Raw genomic sequence first — 18,053 nt, 5'->3', positions numbered from 1 at the left:
GTTTGAACTAAGATTGGGGCAGAAAAATGCTTCTAGAGAATTAATGTAAGGAATTTTTTTACATATGTATATAAGAGCATGTGTATATGCTTTTTGGTTTTCTCATCGTTTAGGACTTAGAGAGATATACATCTATATTATAAGACATTCAAGCTTAAATAGCAGTATGTCACAAGTCTTTTAGAAACTTTAGCAGTTTTTGGTCTAATATTATTGCAAAATACTGGATTGGTAGTCGACGATAGCAATTGTGTTCCATAGGAGCAATTGTTCACCCAAAGATTTGGGGATTCTCTCTTGTGCTAGGATTGCAAATGACTTTGATCCCAAAGTCCTCAAACAAGTGCAATGTTTAAACTGCCTTCCTTTGATTTTAGAGGTGAAAAAGGAGACAATTTAGAGGGTAACAATTTTAGAACCAGAGGCATATATTATATAAATAATTATGAAATTATGAAAGCTGATATTGGTCATTTTGATTTTCTATATATTATTTGATCATATATATATATATATATATATTTATATATTATTTTAATGTGATTTAAAGAACCATATTTGGTTACCATCCATTCAAAAGACTAGGTAGATCGTTTTTCTTTTGTTTTTTTAACAATATCATATGAATTTGTATGCAAAAATCCGAGTACTAAATTATGGGTGTAGATCAAATTTCACAAAAGTTACGGAGGCAAGCAGGTGAAAACTAGTAAGCACTTGCACATGCAAGACTGTGAATGGTTGTCATCCACTTATTTAAATTGCTTCTCTACATATCATATCCTGTAATTAATAATTTAATTATAAGAGCTTTCTTAAAAATAATAGAGAGTCGTATAAGCAAAAAGATTTCGCTAAATCCGCCGTTGCTACCTTACCTCAACCCTTTCTTTGATCCTAATCTTTTTCTTCCGTCTTCATTACCCTTTTTCCTTCCCAAAAGAGCCACTGTTGAGGTAATTAAATCAAGCTTTATAAGTTATTTATATCTATAATATATTTATTATGTATCTTTAATTTTACTCATGCTCTCTAGCTAGTTTGTGGTCATCATCATCATCTAGCAGTTTTTCTTTAATATTGTTCATATAAATTTGATTGGCTATAATCTCTTTTGATCAATGATTAATAAATTGAACCTTTCTGATTTTGCTCAACTGAGAAAATGAAACTTTTAACTGATATATTTTTTGGGTGTTGTACAGGTTGCACCACCACCAGCGGCAGTCCCAGAGAATGAGACAACAACTAAGGAGGTAGTCAAAACTGGACACAAACTCAAAAGAGGCAGTTGCGAAATTCCCAGCTGCTCCTGAGCCTGAAACCTCAGAAGAAGAAGAAGCAAAAGAAGCAGTACCTGAAGCTGCTGAAGTAACAGAGGAAACAGAGGCCAAAGCAGAGGATGATAAGCCAGCACCAACAGCAGAGAAAGCAGTTGAGGTGAAAGAAGAGAGGACTGCAATGGCAAAAACTGTATGTAATTTGTGTTCTTCTTCTTATTCTACATCGTCGAAATCAGAACCAGAACTAGAGTCAGACTGGGCAGGTCTTCCTGCACATCTGGTAGATTTAATCTTAGGCGAGTTAGCCATTAATCTTTCTGGTTATATTCGATTCGGTGTTGTCTGCAAAGCATGGAATTCAATAAAACCGATATTTTTTTAAAAAAATATTGGTTTTGATGTGGATCTGCGTCCGAACGGATCGCACGTGGTCTTTCTCTATGGATATATATACAACACTCTTTTAGAACAATAAATAGTGCCTCCTCTTAAAATAATAAATAGTGTTGCTTTATAAAATAGTGCCCCCATTCTAATTTTCAATTTTAAATTACTTGGATTCTATATTTTTTATATTATAAAATTTTTTTGGGGGGAAGTTAAGATTGATTATTAAAAAAAAAAAAGTTAATTTTTTTAAAGAAGTTTGAATTTGATTCAAAATAGTAGCAAATAGTTAAATTCTTATTTAAAATTTATTATATTTAAAAAAATAATAATACGTAGCTATCACAGTTTAATGTAATATTTATATTATCATTGTTTCGAAAAATATATATTACATTATTCAACCGCCCCTAATTAAAATTTCTAAATCCTCCACTAATTGATAGAACATTTTTTTTCTAAGTATTTCCGTCTATATAAATGACATACTTTATTTCGTTGTAAATTAGAGGAAAAAATAAAAAACACCATGAACCTCTCAAGAAGTTTCTTTCTATGCATTTGAGTTTTTGTTGTTCTTGTCTTTTTGTATGGCATTGCAATTAATAAAAACACATTCCAAACCAGCTTAGCTTTTTCTTTTTTAGTTTTCTTTTCTTTTTTTTTATTATATAAATATTTTTTTTTGGAAAAACTGCAGAAACAACCCTCCATATTTCATATATATATATATACAGAGTAATTTTACAGTGCGAACCATTCGTATAAATCGATTTTTGTTGCAAAAAAGTATCGACTTTTGGTATGGTCCGTATGCGGACCGTCCGCACCATAGAATATTTCTATATATATATATATATATAAATATATTTTGTAATACCCTCCATTTTTCATGTTTGTTGCAACAACCATTCTCCTTTAACAAACGTTGGGAAAGATCGTGTTCGTTAAATATATATATATATATATGTTAAAATTTATAATAGTAATGTTAGAGTCATTAAATTTTAAATACCAAATGATGTGGGATGATTTTATTGGAATTGCTTTTTCGAATTTAGTATATAATTTTCTGTCAACTACTAATTTCATGCTACATCATTCGATAAATAAATTTAGTGTCATTAACATAACCTAATTGGCAATGTAATAGACACCAAAATGTTTATCAAATTATACATGTTAATATATTTTTAGTCCGCATACATATATATGTTAGATAGTGATTTTATTGGATAAAGTTTGTACTGTGATTGGATTGAATTTAGCAATTAACTTTTTGTGAGAGAAGAATTCTCTATTTTGCTTTCGGTAAGGTGGACCGAGCCAAGCCAATAAGTGTGGACTTGTGTGCTCTTCGTTATGTTTCATTCTGTCCATAAGGGAAAAATATTTAGTAGCCTTGATTAACCACATCTCTTATTGATAATCTCCAATGCTACTTTAGTGGGACTATTATTATAACTTTAGTTAGCATTCTGCATGTTGCGAGCATCGATTAGCAGTGGGAACTTAAAAAAATAAAAATAAAAAAGATATATGTCACCATAAACTATCTGAATATTAAAGATCACAATTCACAAAATTGCTGAAGTTTCTGGCATTCATCTTTGTTACAAAAAGTAAATGGGTTCTAATATTTGTCTTGGCTATTTATATATTTATTTGTTTAATTTTTATCGTACATATATATAACCCAACTTAGGTCACTTGGATGTTATGAAACAAAGCATTTTCCACCTGAAAATGGAAGAGAGGATTTTGGTTAGAAATCAGGAATATTCTAATAAGATGTCAAACTAGCTATGAGCAAATAACCATATCAAAGTATTAGATACACATGAACAAAAAGATGACAAATAAAACAAAAAAAAAAATGGGAATCAAATTTCGGTCTTTATGGCTCAACAATTTTTTTTCAATAAATAAATAATGACAAATAATTCTTTTATTTATTATTTTGGTTAGGTATATATGTGGCATTAGGGTTTTAAAAATGCTATGCAGGCCATAAAAACAAAGAGAAAAAGACCAGTTTGACGGGGTTTTCAATGTGAGAAAACAAAGTAAAATCTATTTGTTTTAATTAAAGATTTAAAGAACACTTGGGGCTCATTCAATGGTAACAATCTTTATTAATCTAATAAAGTATTTTCAAGTGGAAAAGCAAGACACCAAACTCCCCAAGTAAGCAATCTCTAGTAGCTGCCTCATTCTAATTAGCTTTTTTTCATAATTTTCTTTGAATGTGTCTAAAATTAGAAACCTTGGGACATAGAAGGAAACATAGAAAGCCATAGAAGAAAATGAGAGACGATCTTATAGTTTTCGTGTTAGAGAGCTTAATAAATGTGGTGAAGGAAGAAGCAAGTTTGCTTGGTGGAGTGAAAGATCAAGTGACATCGCTTCAGAACCATCTTCAAATGATAAATGCTTTCCTCCAAAACTCCGAGCAAGAACGAGATGAGAGCGACGTTGTGAAGGAGGTTTTCATCGACCAATTGAGAGATGTTACCTTTGAAGCTGAAGATGTTATATACGAATACATGGTCCACGTTATAATGCAAAAGAGGAGGAACGTGGTAAAAAAATCACTCCATTTTCATGATCTTCATGATGTTGCAGATACCATAACATCCATAGACAACAAGATCGAACAGATTCTGAGGCACAAAGAAACTTATATCACCAGAGGAGCTTTACAAGCAGATCATGATCATGATGTTAAGAGATATTCACTTGACAGAAGCAAATCAAAAGTTGAGAGAGATGATTCAGTTGGATTTTCCCACCATGCAAACAATTTGATAGACCAGCTTCTTGATGAAAAGAATCAACAACGCGATGTGGTTTCGATCATCGGTATGGGTGGCTCGGGAAAAAGTAAGCTTGCTAGAAAAATCTATGACATTGTTGGTGTTGATCATGGTTCCTTTGAATGCTGTGCTTGGGTTTATGGATGTCGAGAATTCAAATACCGAGACTGGTTGCTGGGTATATTGAATTGTCTTGTATCGCGAAGCAGGAAAAAAGAAACGGAAGACAAGTCCGTTGATGAACTGAAAGCTACTCTTCTTGATTGTTTGCAAGGAAAAAGGTATTTTGTTGTCTTGGACAACATGTGGAAGACAGGAGTTTGGAACATCATAAAAGCAGCTTTTCCTGACGATTCAAATGGAAGTAGAATATTAATCACATGCCGTGAAAAGGTAGTATCCATGGAGGATAGTAGAATTCCTCCTTATTTTTTGCCATTTCTTGACGAAGTTGAAAGTTGGGAACTCTTACGCAATAAAGTATTTCAAGAAGAACAATGCCCCAGTGATCTCGAAATCATTGGGAAGCAACTTGCACAAAGTTGTAAAGGATTACCACTTTCAATTGTTGTATTGGCAGATCTTCTAAAGCATATAGAGTTTTCTCATTGGACTTGGTCTAATTACATTGGAAATGTCAATTCCTATCTCACTGAGGATAAAACTAGATGCTTAGATGTTATGGCTAAGAGCTACAAACATTTGCCTAAACACTTGAAATCTTGCTTTCTATATCTTGGTTCGCTACCAGATGGCTTTGAAAACCCTGCAAGGCAGATAATGGAACTTTGGTCGGCTGAGGAATTCATACAAGCAAATGACACGAGGGAGGTAATCAATGTTGCTGAAGAGTACTTGACAGACCTCGTTAATCGAAGTTTGGTCCAAGTCTCGAGTAGAAGAACCGATGGAGGTGTGAAGACATTTCGTATCCACGAAATGCTACGAGAGCTTGCCAAATTCGAGAGTGTCAGAGAGAAGTTTCTTGAGGTTCACTCAACTGCCAGGCCTATTAATTCGTCTATGGGCTGCAAAGTTCGAAGGTTATCCATACAAGGTAACACGTCTCAATACTTTGCTTCAGACGCTTATTGTAATCCATCATTATCTGCTCGTTCTTTGCTTCTTTTTGGTGAAAGAAATGTGTTTGAGACAAAACAATGGCAAAGGGTTTTCAAGATCTTTATTTATATCCGGGTATTGTATCTTTGGGAGGTTCACGTGAATTCCATTCCAAAAGAAATAGATAATCTGATTTCTCTAAGATACATTAGGATTTGGAGTGATGGATTGCTAACAATTCCATCAATCCCATCTTCTATTTGCAATCTTGGGTATTTAGAAACAATTGATATAAGTGGTGATGTAAAAGAGTGTATGCCAAAACATATTTGGAGAATGAAACAATTAAGACATTTGAGAGTTTCTAAACATCTCAGGTTGCCTAAACCTTCAAGAAGAACAGGTCGACATGAAAATTTGTCGAACCTTCGAATCCTTTCGGGTCTAGTTGTGGATAAGAAAACAAAGTTTCTTATGGCTCAGCACAAATTCCCAAATGTAAAGAAACTTCATTTAGTGTATGATATAAAGATGAACATGAATGAAGCTGAAGTGGCACAAGTATTGGAAAGCCTTAACAATTTAAGACAGCTCAAATGCTTGAAACTGATTGGTTTTGCCAAATTCGAACCTCGTCCAAATTTGTTACCCTCAACAATTGAGAAGATAACGTTTATAAGTTCCTATTTGGATTCAGAGCATTTGGAAATCCTCGGAGCACTTTCTAACCTTCGGATACTTAAGATAAGAAAAACATATGGATCAAATGTGCCTAGCCTTCTGATCAGATGCATCAATGGTGAATTTCCTAATCTCGAAGTGTTTGAAATGATGGGACTAAGAGTTGAAACATGGGAATTGGAAAAGGGTGCGATGCCGAATCTTCAACGATTGGTAATCAAGGAATGTTATGAACTTAGAGATCTGCCAAATCAAGTTTACAGCTTAACTAAACTGCAAGTGGTAGAGGTTTCGAGGATGTCAGGATATTTCACCAGGAGACTCATGGGACTAAATAAGAATAATGTTGTGTTTAAGCTCCTGATTGATTCTAATCCATGAGAACATTGGCAATGAATTTTATGGCCGTTGATTCAAATTAAAATGGACAGGTATGCCATGAATACTCTACTTCTTTTTCAATAATTTATTTTCTTCTCACTTTTTTGTTAATTTGTTTTTCGCTTCTCATGTATCTTCAAAATATTCGATTGGGGTTTTATCGTTATTTTCTTACTCAATTTTAACATTATTTGACCACTTTGAAGTTGGATTAAAGGATCGGTAATGTATATAAGCCATTTATCTTTCTTATTTTTCGTGTATGAAATTATTTCTTACAATATTTCAATATTCAATGTTCGCTGTATATTTAAGATTCACACCTTGATGTATATCATTGGATTGTTTTGTCATCATTTTTAGGTAAAAATGGAAAGATAAAAATGCTTAAAGACAATAATATTGTACCAAAACAAGAAACTATTACCTCATATATCTATGATGTGGACGTTTGCATCTTTCTATCATGAGGACATTCCAAAAGATGATAATTAAAAAAAAAAACAATATCGCCAATGCTATCATACAAAGACAACAGTTTCTTTAAAAATAGTCATTTTTGTGAATGTTCGTACAATAAAAAAATACAGATATCTATACCATAAAATTATCCTATATATATACATATATATATATATGTATATATATATATATATCCATCAGGCTCATATAAAGTTCATTTTGTTTTATCAAAGTAAGGTCCACGCTTGATTACTATTGAATCACATTAAGGTTGAAAATTTAAAATTTTAAAAAAAATTAAATATAGATTTAATGACGTACTAAAATTGTATTTAGGAAAAGTAACCTATGTGGAAATCTGATAATTAATAAATATAATTTTAAATTTCAGTTTTTGATATGATCTGAGAGCTGAAAAAAAAAGACCTTGTGATAAACCTCATATTAAAGACCTTATATAATCCTGATTTTATATATATATATATATTCATCACTTAATGGAAATCAAATACCAGACATAATCAATGAAGAACATTATAGTTTTCTTTCTAATGAATCAATCAACCCCGACTGGAGTATTCCTCCAGTTTCCCCTAGTGAAATTTACCACCATAAAACTTGGTCTTTATCCTCATTTAAAAGTGAACCACATATTAAAACTGTTGAACAAGTTTACACAATCAACAAAGATCATGAAACCTGCCAACTAATCAACAAAGATAACATTAAACAACATCTAAAAGATGGTCACCGTTTCTTACACATAGGATTAGTTCAAATTGGAATCAAACCCCTTACAAAATTAGGAACCAATTCATCTATACTACTATGTCTTAGAGATGTCAATTTTAAAAACTTTAATGAAAGTGTCTTTGGAGTCGTAAAAACCAGTTTATGTAATGGTCCTGTTCATTTTGACTGTTATCCATATAATATATATATATATATATATTTAATTGGAAACTTTTTTAGTAAAAATATAGGATTAACTGCATTTTTAGTATTTGTACTTTCGCAAGATTGTATATTTGAACCCTCAATTTATAATTTTTTTTTTTTTTTTTTTTTTTTGGTCCTAACTTAACTAGTAGAAAATTTAAAAATTGAGAAAACTAACTAGTTTTTTTCTATTTCGTAAACAAGATGCAGAAAAAATGGATTAATTAATTAATGAGAAACAAGTCAATTCCTTGAATTTTTAAACTTTTTGTTAATCAATTTAGGAATTGAAGGTCTAATGTGAAACAAACTATAAATTGAGGAATTAATATGGAACATTTTAAACCGAAAGGCCCAATGTACAATTTTATTAATGTATAGAAAACTAAAATGCAATTAACTTAAATTATAATGCCATAGTTGCAAAATTAAATTTGACATAAAAATATGTTGCAGTACAAATGTAACGATGATCAGTAATCATTTGGTGAATATTGTAGTACAAATGTACTAATTATCATTATCAATAGTACTGCTACTAAGACACCAAATTGTTTATCAAAAACATTTATTAAATAATATTTATCAATATATTATTGTAAAATATTGCAAAACGGATAAGTGAACCATTAGTTAATGAATTAATGAATACAAAAAACAAATTAATTAAATATTCAATAGCATTAATGCTCCAAAATGTTTACAAGAAATATTATTGTTAAATATTATCATATTATCTATCATATTTAATTAAATTTAATAAATATTTTGATAACTTTAATATTATTGAATTATAAATAGTTTTTTTTTTTTTTTCCAATCATTAGGATTACTCGAATTAGGACCTCACACATTCAAAAGTGTATATATTATCATTAGACTATTCCCACAGCAATTACCTGCTTTTATTATAGTGTGAGAAGTTAATTAGATCAATTAGTTCTATTAAAATTTGAACTTCAAATAATTTTAAAATGTCAGTCCATATATCGATATCTTAGACAAATAATGTTTCGGCTATAAATTAAACTTCGAAGGGTACATATTAGGTACGTAGAAAGGAAACTAAGATGGAGCATGTGTAGTAATTAAATTCATATTGTTTCGAATTCATTCAAAAGCATTCCGAGTAGACTCTTTCACTAATCCAAAATAGTTAATATAATCTAAAAACCCAGTTTATATTATTTTATACCATATATATTGAGGTGGTTTCACTCCAATTATTATAGGAAAAATCAGCTTTGAAGACAAACTGAAAAATCAGTCTCTGTCCTTCTAGATGATTTTGTCAGGATAACTGACACCAACTTAGTATATATCATGGTTTGGTTAAATTAAAATTGTAAAATAAAAGATAATTTACAGCTTGGCTTCAAAGTTAATTTGTCATATAATAAATGAAAGTTACACCATCTAAGCATATATATCTATAACACATAAGATACATTTTCATAATCCCTACTACAACTATAATTTAATTATTTTTGTGTCATATTAATTCCATATTGATCTTCAATTAATCCCGGTCGACATATTCAGCTCAGTGACGAATATAATCTATATCCTCTCAGCATACTATAGGGAAACAAAAAACAGCAGTTTCTTTCGTTAATTATTAAATGCTCTTCCTCAGCATGCATAGTATTTTTCTGGATAATTAGGACAATATGCAAGGTAATTGTTGCTCGTGGTTATGGGTAATTGGGGCCATTTGTTGCACATCTTACAAATGAGCGAATAATTAAGATATAGTTCAGTAACAAATTCATTATATATTATATCAAATCCACCTTTCAATGAACAAAAAATGAGCATATGTCTAAAAAAAACTTGTAAGAACTCGATTAATCTCTTCTAGACCTTGTAAGAAGTTGATCAATTTTCGGAATCTTTTATAGACCGTTGAATTATACGGGTCATAATATCAGGTCATAATATTATTCCCATAGTCATCCTTTTCTTTATATGGGAGTAGTCTTGTGCACATCCTTTGCAAACGAAATAAATTCTGCCAAAACACTAGAGATATACTTGGACCATCATATAATTTTTGGAAATTAATTTTAATAGTGTAATCCATTTTACGATTCCTATCTTGTAATCACAACTATATTTGAAATTCCAAATTTATAGACAAGCACTTAAATTTTGAAGAATATAAAATACATTTTTCTTATGTAAATTTTAAGATGCATGTAACCTGTAATATGTTTATAAAAATAAAAATAAAAATAAAAAATTGCAATACCTTACATAATAGTCAATTTTACAAACTATATAATTAAAAAACCAAAAAGTGCAAACACAAAATATATATATATATATATATTTGGAGATATATACTACGTCAAAATCTCATTCATTTATTGAATTAAAAAATATTAGATTTATCAAAATATTTATAAAATTTATTTATTAAATAATATAGTATATAATATGGTAACATTTAATTAATTTATTTTTTTAATTTAATTATTTATTTAAGAATTAATATTTTATATTTAATTTATATGAATATATCAACTAATAATATTTTAATATGTATCATTTAGTAAATAAATTTAATTACACTTTGATACATATAGTATTACTATGCATATAGATATTGATTTGTATATATTCTGATATTGTGTCAAATTCTCAACAAAAAAAAAAATGTCTTTTAATATGTATAATATATTGCGGATATGAGGCATAGAATGAAGGATCAAAACAGAGGTTTTTCTTCTTCTATTTATTTTTTTTTTTTTTTTTTTTTTTTTGGTAATGATGAAAAAGATCAAAACAGAGAGTTGAAATATAGTCTACTTACCCATCTGTAAAGTACAGGGACAGGTTTGTCCATATCAGAGAAATTTTTTTTTTTTTTTTTTAAACCTAAAAGTCAATATCGTTGTGCGGAACAAATGTAATACAACAAAAATAGATAATAATTTACACATTTCTTTGGTTGGACTTAATGCTACAAATACTTTGTTATTGTTAATTAATTCCTTAATCTTGGTAATCGTCAAGCAAGTACGTATCAATTCACCTTTCTAGATAACAATCTTCCAATATTAACAAATAAAAAATGCAAATGTTTCCTCCCACGTAATTCATGGCGTATAAGTTTCATTTAGCATTCTTATACGATCAAACTCTCTGAAAGTGCATTATTTACATTTGACCCGACATTTATCATAGTTATACTAAGCTATCTATACCAACAAAATAACAGTGTTCAATTATGAATGATTTGTTAATACTAAAATTATTCAATACAGTTTCGATATGTAAATTAATAATAATAGTTTTTGAGTCCTGCTACGCAATCCCCTCGATGAATTTGAAGCTAAATATAACTGTAGTGGATCAGCGTAGCTAAGAAATAACGATATTTTTACTGTATTATTGTCATCAAGAAATCCTATATTTGCCCGTCATTTGCATCTTCTTCGGTATGTTTTATTTTCATAGTTAGCAAATAAGACATGCAAAGTGATCAGTTGCCGTCGGTCTCCTTCTGCTAAACAAGGGCCGTCGAACTTTTCGAAAAATTAAGGAGATACAAAACAAAACAATGGCCATTCATGGTAACGTTAACCTACTTCCTTGTATATAAAAAGTCTTTCATATTATATTAAGTACAATGAAAGCTGTGATTACGAAATTTTTGGATTTGACCTTAGGCTTGCCAATTAATTTGGAGATGATATGTACTTTGTTAATTTTGAGATATGCTTTTGCAGTTTTAAAAAAAATTTAAAAATTTTCCTCAGATTTCATTTTGGGTTCAAAATCACCCTAGCTATTTGTATTTAACTTAATTAATTAACCTCATTCGAAATTTTAAATAAAATCAATTGATTACAAGTTAACATTTTGTGCATCTTTGTATATCTCTAAATTTATTTTTGTTACAATACCACATGTTTTGTAATTTTTAAATTTTTTTTTTTTTTTACTATATACATAGTATTATTAAGCTCAAATAATATCTTTTAAGTTTAGGATTTGATCCAACTCAACATCCGGCAATATGTCGGAAAAAAATTATCCAACTTACAAATATTTATATTTGTAAAAAAGTTTAAAAATTACAAAACATGTGATATTGTAAAGAAAATAAATTTTGAGGAATATTCTTTTAATTTTATAGATATATATTAATTTATAAATTTCGATCTAATTGAAAATGTGTAATAATATTAGTCCACATTAGACACCATTCAAAGTAATGGTAAACCCATTCCACCTTTCTTCATTAAAATAAAAACTAATCAAACAAGGCCATGACTTATTCAAGCTTTAATTATAAACGACTTTCTTTGTGTTCCAAAGTTTCCTGTAAGGACGGAGGGATAAACCATGGAATCTGGATCTCTATATGGTTTTATCCATGTTTGTTCATCAAATGAATAATATCAAATATCTTATCAACAAAAATCTTTATTGACTTATAGTTTTAATGCAGAACAAAAAAAGACAAATATATACAAATATATAGTAAAAACAAGCTGTGAATAATAATTTCCAAAATTTAAGATAATGACCTAGTTATCATCGAGTCCGTACAACAATAAAATAATAAGCAAAGAAAAATATTTGGTAGATATTATATGCAAAAACGAGTATTTAGTGGATATTATTGGGGGAAAAAAAATAAAACATTTTGTAGATGTGACTTATGAGACGTGCGTGACTTATGAGACATGCGTCAGTCTGATTATAAAGAATTGAACATCTCTGATGCGTATTTGTTGAGTCAGCTGCTAATATGAACTAAAAACACTTCTTAATCCAATTAACCAAAAAAAAATATATATATATATATATATATATATATTTAATCTACTTCCACTTTTTAACTACTGACAACGCCGTTAAATTAATAACGTCAATTGGGGCAATTATATTTCCCTCGTTTTTTTTATTGTTTTTTTTTCCTCGAAATTTTAGAATAAAGTAATTTAATGACCCTCAACGATTAGATATAAATTGGAACAGAATCTTCTTTTGTTTTATTCCTATCTTCATTTTTGCTAGATGAATAATAGAATCTTATTTTATTTTAAAAAAACATTTATTCATAATCATATTTAATTAATTATTATTTTTTTTTTTTTTTTTTGTTAAGGTTTCTAAATTATGCGGTATTGTATTATGGGTGGATAAAGAAGGGGAATTAAATGTGTAGTAATTTTTATTTTTATTTTTTCCATTTATCTTTTTGCTATAATATTATAATTTTATTTTTTGAGCATTAGAATATTATAGTTGGCATGATATTGAAAATGGAAGTCATATGCATGAAGGTGTAGAAAATTCAACTCCAATAGAAATCGAATAATTTTTCTTTTAAAGAATCAAAATAGTTTCACTGTTAAAAATTCCATTCGGCGTATCATTCTTGAAGAAAAATCTCAAATATCCATTGAAGTTTCAGTTCCTCTTCCATATATAACATCGACCTCTCTACTTCATTACCCCCTCCTTCCATTTACTACGAATCTCTCCTACGAAAACCCATCAAAGAAAGAGAAAAAATATTACCAAAAATGGCTGACACCATAGTAAGTTTTCTATTGCATAACTTGGCTCACTATCTCACTCAAGAAGCATATTTGCTTCATGGAGTTGAAGATGAAGTGAAGTCGCTTCAAGAAGAGTTCACCATGATCGATGCTTTCCTTAAAAATTCTGAAGCTGAACAAATTGAATACTATGAAGTCCAAGAGCTAGTCGACCAAATCAGAGAATTTTCTCAGGAAGCAGAGGTTGCTCTTGATGCATATATAGCTAACCAAATAGAGCAAAGAAGAACAAAATCTCTTACAAAGGTGTTGCATGGATATGTCCATGCAAACACACTTCGTCACGTGGCGAACAAGATAAGAAGCCTGAAGAAGATCATCACTCAGATTTACGAGAACAAAAATAGATATGGCATTCAACAAGCTGAATCTAGTCCTGTTGATTTGGAGGCAGATCGAACACCTCACAGAAGAAGGTGGAAAATTAACGTCGATGATGAAGATGATGTTGTTGGATTTATACAAGACAGGACAACATTGATAAAGCATCTAACAGAAGGAGATTCTGGACTTGGCGTCATTTCAATTTTCGGTATGGGTGGCTTGGGAAAAACAACTCTTGCTTCGAAAATCTACAACGATGTTCGTGTCAAGAATCATTTTCAATGCCAAGCATGGGTTTATGTTTCTCAAGAATACAGAAGCAGAGACTTGTTGTTTGGTATCTTAAGGTGTCTGATGTCAATATCGAAGGAAATGTATAAAATGTCAGAAGAAGAATTGAAAATGAAATTGCGTTCGTTTCTTCGCGAAAAGAGGTATTTTGTTGTTATGGATGATTTATGGACAACCAATGTTTGGGATGAGGTGAGTGAATTTTTTCCTAATTCTTACAACGGAAGTAGAATATTAATCACTAGCCGTGTAAAAGAAGTTGCTTTGTCTTCTAGCAGCCAAACACCTCCTTATTCTCTATCATATCTTGACAACAAAACAAGTTTTGAACTCTTTTCCAAGAAAGTATTTCAAGGAGAAAATTGTCCACCACATTTGGAAACTCTTGCAATGAAAATTGTAGAGAGTTGTAAAGGATTGCCACTTTCTATAGTTGTACTTGGAGGTCTCCTTGCAAATAAAGAAAAATCATATGAAACATGGTCTAAATTGATTGGTAATATCAATTTCAATTATTCTCAGAAAACAAGGTACTTGGACATCTTGGCACTAAGTTACAACCACTTGCCTAGAAAGTTAAAATCATGTTTTCTGCATCTTAGTTTGTTCCCAACAGATTTTGAAATCTGGGCAAGTGATCTAATCAAATTATGGGTTGCTGAAGGGATTATACAGGAAATTGATGAAAGGAATGTGGAAGATGTTGCAGAAGAATACTTGGAAGAACTTATAGATCGAAGTTTGGTCCAAGTAGCAAGTAGAAGGACAGATGGAGGTGTGAAGACATGTTATGTCCATGATCTAGTTCGAGACCTTTCCGTATTCGAGAGTGCTAGGGAGAATTTTCTTGAGATCCATTCAGAAGCTAACCCTTCATCTATAAGCAAAGCAAGAAGACTTTCAATCCAAGGGAACACTTGCAAAAACATTTTCATAGACCCTCGTCATCCATCTCTTGCCCGTTCTTTGCTTCTTTTTGGCGAAGGAAATGACTTTGACAAGAAGAATTGGAAATGGATTTGCAAAAACTTGAAGTTCATCCGGGTTTTGTACCTTGAAAAAGTGTTTGTAAAGTCAATTCCTAAGAGCATAGGAAAGCTGATTTTTCTAAGGTACTTAAGGATATGGAGTGAAACACTCTTAAAAATTCAAGCAATTCCAGCTTCAATATGCAATCTTCCGTACCTAGAAATTATGGACATAAACGGTCATGTAGAGGAGTGTTTGCCGATGGGAATTTGGAAGATGAAACAATTGAGATATCTAAAATTTTCTGGCGGAATTTCTTTCCCTGAAACTCCAATATCAATGGATGACGTTTTGATGAACCTCCAATTACTTTCTTACCTACTTGTTGATGTGAAAACTTCATATCTCATGGCTTTTTCTAGAGTTCCAAACATGAGGAAGCTGCATGTTAAGTACAATTTTTTAAAGCCTATGAACGAATTTGAGGTAGCAGAACTATTGCAAAGCTTGGAGAATCTAAAACAGCTACAAAAATTGAAACTTTTCGATATCCCAAAATCTGAGCCTCGTCCAAATTTGTTCCCACCAACACTCACCAAAATAACCTTCCTGAGATCCTACTTGAACTCAACCCACTTCAGAATCCTTGGAAAACTTCCAAACCTCCAGTTCCTCAAGTTAAAAGGTAAGTTTTTCGGTTTCAATATGCTTCACCCTCTCTGTTGTGTTGCAGGGGAGTTTCCTAGTCTCCAAGTCTTCCAAATGATCGATTTGGAAATTGAAAGGTGGGAAATAGAAAGCGGATCAATGCCGACTCTTGAGCGTTTGGTCATTTTTGAGTGCTATAAATTAAGAAATCTGTCAGAAGTGCTCTGGTCCTTGCCTGCATTGAGACTTGTGGAGGTGTCAAGGATGTCAGAAAGCTTTATGAAGATGATCAAGGAATTGAAAATGAAGAATGAATGTAAGCTCCTAATTGACTCTAACCCACAAAATATATGATCAATGTGAATCAGAATTTCCTGTTCAAAAGTGTTATAGCTTGGTTAGACCAAGTACTCAACTGTGCACTTAGTTGAAATTTCCTCTGTTTTTTTTTTTTCCTTTGAAGTTGTTGTTGTAAGTCGTAAAATATATTTGACTTTGTTATAAGTTGTAATTTGCGAGAACATAAGAACTTTATACATTGTATACTGTGTAATGCGCTATGTTTTAATTTGCATTGTTTTGTTTCAAGCTGTGCTTATAGAAATTAGACATTTGATTTGCTATACCCTATCAAAATATTCTATATATGCAGGAATATGGAAATTATGGATGTTTTATGTCATTGGATTTTTGTTTTAGACGAAAAGTTTGCCGGCGGAAAACGGTAATTCAGTGATTCTAGAACAATCTCTTTGACTTGATTCTGTATTGCAAAGTTTAGCATCGAATCCATGCAACTATCACTGTCTCAAAACCATCAGAAAGAGACAACTTTGTAAACCACCACTACCACTGCCTTTACCAAAACGGCGTTAAAAAAATAGAAATAAATAAATAAATGATGAACCAACTCCAACAACCCCAACTCATATATTTTACTCCGTAGGACGAATATATATTTTTTAGGAATTTCTTCTTTCTTTTTTGGTGTGAGATTGTGAGATGCTACAAAATTTTTGACAATTTTAAAATATAGGTTGAAAAACATGAATATGTTATTAGAAAATTAGATTATATTATGCTTTATGAAACTAAGAAAGAGATATTATGTTGTTGCAAATTTATCATAAATCTACTTGGTCCTTACTATCAACTAAAACTCTTAGACAATTCATTCCAATAAATTAGTTGGTTGATGATCAGTTTTCATGATATAATGACTTTCTCATCCAAGTAAAAACTAACCATAGCAAACGAGGCCTTGAGCTCCCATGTTTAAGATCCGATTATGATAATCCAATCATGAAAACTGATTAACTAAAAACTGAAAACATAAACTAAACTAAAAACATACTTTTGGAAATAATTTCCATTGCACATTAACAAAATAGATTAATGCTTTCTTTGGCATGCTAATAAGTTTAATGCTGCTCATCCACTGCCAAAGAAATAGAATTTAGCTGAAAATGAATCAAAAACCCAATTAAAGAACTTCCCAAATTATCTTCAATTTGATCTCCTAATTACAAGCTAATTTGCTAAGTTCCTGTCTGCTAAGATTGAAACAACGTGGTGTCTATGGTTTAAAGGGAAAGATCAAGATTAATAAAAATTACTGAGTATAAAACTCTGAACTTGAGAATGTAAAACATTTGCAAATATCACCTCGTTTCTCGCCTCTCTAGCTTAGGCACGTACTTCCAGAACCCGTAAACCTCAGATAATGTCAGCAGTCCCGAGTATACGTTCCAGGTGTGCCTGCATGATGGAACTTATAGATTAGTTTTCCATGGATAGATCAAGATGTATGACACATATTATTGTTGCATACATGCTGGAATAAGGAAATTATGATTTTTTTTATTTTTTTGGTGGCTTGGATATTTGATTGTAATGTCATAAAAACATAAATAAAAATTCATATCAAACAAGGAATTTGAGTCATTTTAAAATTCGAGTAAACAGATAGAGAACGATAATTACTTTACAACAGGAAATTTTGAATTTATAGCAAATGTTCCAAATTCTTGCCCATCTGTTTGAAATAGGGCAAGATTTAGTAAATTTATTTTATTGCACTGAAAAACGTAAAAAAAAAAAAAATAATAATAATAATAATAATAAAACATTTTACATGAAAAATTTGGGATATGTGTCTTTTATTGTCAGAATATGGTAGAAAATAAATACGTTTTTCCCCTTTAATTTTGCGATTTAATTTCCATTGCACA

General features: G+C 30.6%; 2 protein-coding genes across 2 annotated transcripts; both read left to right on the top strand.

The window, feature by feature from the left end:
• Nucleotides 1–3,976: 3,976 nt before the first annotated feature.
• Nucleotides 3,977–6,610, top strand: LOC107421874 (putative disease resistance RPP13-like protein 3). Its single transcript, XM_016031221.3, has one exon. The coding sequence runs from the start codon at nucleotides 3,977–3,979 to the stop codon at nucleotides 6,608–6,610; it is 2,634 nt and encodes an 877-aa protein (XP_015886707.3).
• Nucleotides 6,611–13,444: 6,834 nt separating this feature from the next.
• Nucleotides 13,445–16,428, top strand: LOC107421873 (putative disease resistance RPP13-like protein 3). Its single transcript, XM_025075781.3, has one exon. It carries the CDS (start codon nucleotides 13,555–13,557, stop codon nucleotides 16,174–16,176), a length of 2,622 nt encoding a protein of 873 aa, XP_024931549.3. The 5' UTR covers nucleotides 13,445–13,554; the 3' UTR covers nucleotides 16,177–16,428.
• Nucleotides 16,429–18,053: the final 1,625 nt, after the last annotated feature.

The sequence above is a fragment of the Ziziphus jujuba genome, chromosome 3, assembly GCF_031755915.1.
Source record: "Ziziphus jujuba cultivar Dongzao chromosome 3, ASM3175591v1".
Classification (NCBI taxonomy): Eukaryota; Viridiplantae; Streptophyta; class Magnoliopsida; order Rosales; family Rhamnaceae; genus Ziziphus; species Ziziphus jujuba.
Note: the sequence above shows the minus strand (reverse complement) of the source record. Positions and strands in the feature narration are given on the sequence as shown.

Bases quoted from the DNA above. Each gene is read 5' to 3' on its own strand.
- LOC107421874 (XM_016031221.3), top strand. From the start codon at position 3,977: ATGAGAGACGATCTTATAGTTTTCGTGTTAGAGAGCTTAATAAATGTG.
- LOC107421873 (XM_025075781.3), top strand. From the start codon at position 13,555: ATGGCTGACACCATAGTAAGTTTTCTATTGCATAACTTGGCTCACTAT.